Genomic DNA, 3,372 nt, shown 5'->3' with positions numbered 1-3,372 from the left:
GACGAGCCCAGCCCTGTCCAGCACTGGGGGAGGTGTCCCCACACCACCAGCTCCTGTGGCCTCAATGTCCCCCCACAACTCAGGGTGCCCTCACACTGCCCTCCACACTCTGRGGGTAAAAACTGAACTATATTCAATATATTGCATCTCAGAGCTGATGTTTTAAGCTGCAGGTACTGTCACTGGGGCAGCCTGCCCACACAGGCACCTGCCATCCGTATGCTGGAACAAACGCACTCCGAATCCCGGTAGTTTTTGTAAAGGTTTATAGTCCTTTGCCATGATTGCATGATACATTTCTTCCCCTGTGACACAGCCCTCAGACCAGGATGCGCCGCTGGCAGCTTGCAGCAGCTGGGCTTTGCACTCCGATCTACACTAGCTGCAGAACATCAAATGCACTTTCAACATCTCCATTTAATATTTACATTCAAGCAATTAATAATTGGAAGCTTATAGTTTAGACATTTCTAATAGCAGCAATTTCTATAATAGCTCGTTCAGCTTTAGATAACGATTTTTTTTTTTTTTTGCACATAGAAACACCACATGTGTACAGTATCAAAAAATATATACGGGATGGTCCTGYGGGTTGTGGGGAGGGCAAGGGACCAAGACTAACAAATGCTCGATGGTTAAAAAGGAGAACAGAAAATAGTCGTTTGATATAGTTTATAAGGTGATCTAGGGACTCCATAAATCTAGGCTTTATATTTCATTATATAAATACCTACAAATAAATATATTAGCGTGGCCAGGGAGCGACCAGCTTTCAGCTCAAACAATACATTTCAATAACACCACGTACAAACGGGAGCAAGAATCACTTGACAAGTTAGCACTGTTAAAATATAATACTATAACTCTGAGTAACTGGCGGGTCCCATCCTCGTGTGTCCCATGGCCTGCAGGTCCTGGAGCAKCCCCCAGGCGCGGGGCGGGAGCAGCGGCGAGGTCACCCCACGTGGCAGGGATGGCCACCGTGCCCGGCCCTGTGCCGGCGTCCCCTGGGCAGGCTCGGCCGCCGCGGYGCGGGCAGGGGCACGTGGGCTCCGGGGAAGGGGCACCGGTACCGTGGAGGGAGGATTTGGGGCCGGCRGCCCCGGGACGGGCACGCAGCTCCCACGGGGAGCGGCTGCCATCCCACCTCACACCGTCACGTACTCCTTGAAGGTCACAGTCAGGCAGTTTGCGGTCACATCTGTGATAATTATATTCCCAAAGAAGGGCTTGAATTCCTGCAGGGACTCGGCCTCCTCCTCTTCCTCCTCCTCTGCGGCCTCCTGGGGCTGCGGAGGCTCCGGGGCCGGTTTCTCAGCCGGAGGCGGCGGCGGCAGCTCCGGCTTCACCTGCGCCAGGGCCGGCTCGCCGTCCGCCCGCGGCTTCACGCAGCGCAAGTCTATGGGCTCGTCCAGGTCCGAATCCAGCAGGATGACCTCCGGCTGGCCCTGGCYGGGCGGCTCGGGGGCCGGGGGGCTGAGGCAGGTGGGGGCACTGATGCTGCGCGAGGTCAGGCGCTTCTTGCCCGGCTCCTGCTCCACGGGCGGCTCCGACAGGCAGCGCTTCCGCGAGCTGGCGCTGGACAGGTTCAGTCCCATGGAGGAAGGGCTGTGCTCGCACACGGGACTCAGGGACCAGGGCACAAGGTCCGGCTTGGTGGTCAGCTGCAAGGGCTGCTCCTCTGGCGCAAGGGGCAGCTCCCTGGTCAAGGGAGTCTTTTGGGGACTTTCCTCCAGCTCTGCGGGAGGCTGCCGAGCCTCGCCCTCTGCTTTACTCAGGGCATTGCTGCCCACCACCCTCTCCTCCCCTGGCTTCCTCCAAGCCTCCACCTTCTCCTCCCCACCCTTCTTAGGAGTCCTCTCTTCTGCAGCCCGCTTCCGGGGAGGCTCCCCAGACTTGATCTTCACCGCCTGCATGCCGTTCTCCATGTACTTGCTCATGACAATTACAATGCGTCCGTTCTTGTTTTTGTTCTTGACGATCTTCATCTTTCCCCCAAGGCCATTGCTGGTCACCCTGTCTCGGGGAGGTGGCCCGGTACCACTGGACAGGTTCTTCTCAGCTCCATTTTTGCTCTCTGCTGCCAGGTTCTTGACTGGACCCAGCAAAGTTTTGGCTGGGCCATGAGCCCACTTATCTGGGTGGGTGACCAGGGGGGTCTTGTTATTGTCCAAGCAGGCCTGGCCCTGCGGCTCCTTGCTGCTGGGCTGGTAATGGGGCTCGTACATCTTGGGGTCTGGCTGGTAGTGGTGGTGCTTCTTGCTGTTCAGCTGGTAGTAATACTTCCCTTTGCTGTGGGACTGGTGCTTCATGCTGCTCTCCTTGCCGTTGGGCTGGTACTGGTGGTGCTTCTTGCTGTTGAGTTCATACTGGTGCTGCTGGCTCTTGCCAGAGGAGCCCAGATCCAGCTTGGGCCTGGTGTCCACGGCAGGGTCCTGCAGCCCCGTCAGGATGTTGGAGCGGCGGGCGAAGGAGGGGAGCTGCAACAAAAAAGCAAAAGCTGAGGTCAGACACGGCTGGAGAAGCAGGGCCCGCGCTCTGGCAGGTGCCGACGGCTCCGGCAGAACCCCCGCCCCTCCGGCATCTCTCCTTACGGGACGCTGCATGCCGGGGCACCGCGTCCTCTCGCAGGCGGCCCCAGCCCACTCCAACTTAGAGGCTGTGCATTGCTCCAGATTAATGAAGCAATGAAAAGAAGAAAAGCCCCCTTCAATCAGCTGTCTGGGAACGGGGGCCGAGCGGGACCGCCGCTGCCGAGCCCGCGAGCAGCCTGCTAATGCCACCCGGGCACGGGCACAGCGGCGTGCTCTGYGCCCGGAGGGGAGGGAGGGGGGCTGGGGCACCCGCTGAGCTCGGCGCTGGGGGTCCCCGGGGCGTTGCGAGGCCCTGGGCCGTGCRCAGGCTCCCTCCCAGCATGATGAAACGCGCTGCAAGCGGCTCCCGGGGGACGGCCCGCGGCACAGAGAGCGGGGTGCGGGGCTGGGACCACGCTTTACCTGCACGACCAGCGGCTTTGGCTTGGGCCCCCGCTTGCGGTATCCCATCAGCTGCTCCTGCCGCTCCCTGCGGGAACACAGTGTCACGGCGAGCCCCCAGGGCGGCACGCAGACCCCCGGTGCACCCACCACGCGCGGCAGCTCCCGGACCCCGCACACAGGGAGGGGACAGCGGGAGGGGACAGCGGGAGGGGACAGGGGCCCGCAGGTGCCGAGCCGAGGGTCCCGCAGGTGGCAGCGGGCCGGGGGCACAGGCATCCCGAGGAAGCGGCAGGCGCCTTCCCCGCCGTCGCCTCCCCGCTGCGGAGAGGGGCTGAAGTTCACAGTTTGCGCCAAAACACTCCAGGAAATAAATGCGCGGAAAGAGAGAGAAAAA

The 3,372-nt window shown here is 60.6% G+C and overlaps 1 protein-coding gene across 1 annotated transcript in view; it reads right to left on the bottom strand.

Annotated features, from left to right (window-relative positions):
• Positions 1–225: 225 nt before the first annotated feature.
• The window catches only part of CBX4 (chromobox 4), a 4,505-nt gene continuing 1,358 nt past the window's right edge, over positions 226–3,372 (bottom strand). Inside the window, exons 3-4 of the mRNA XM_057386202.1 lie at positions 2,997–3,063; positions 226–2,480 (exon numbers count right to left, since the gene is read on the bottom strand). Coding sequence (XP_057242185.1) covers positions 1,149–2,480; positions 2,997–3,063 — 1,399 coding nt within the window. The 3' untranslated portion in view covers positions 226–1,148. The remainder of the gene's footprint in view (positions 2,481–2,996; positions 3,064–3,372) is intronic.

Source organism: Malurus melanocephalus, unplaced genomic scaffold, assembly GCF_030028575.1.
Source record: "Malurus melanocephalus ecotype Western Australia unplaced genomic scaffold, MMel_1.1 scaffold_934, whole genome shotgun sequence".
Taxonomy (NCBI): domain Eukaryota; kingdom Metazoa; phylum Chordata; class Aves; order Passeriformes; family Maluridae; genus Malurus; species Malurus melanocephalus.
Note: the sequence above shows the minus strand (reverse complement) of the source record. Positions and strands in the feature narration are given on the sequence as shown.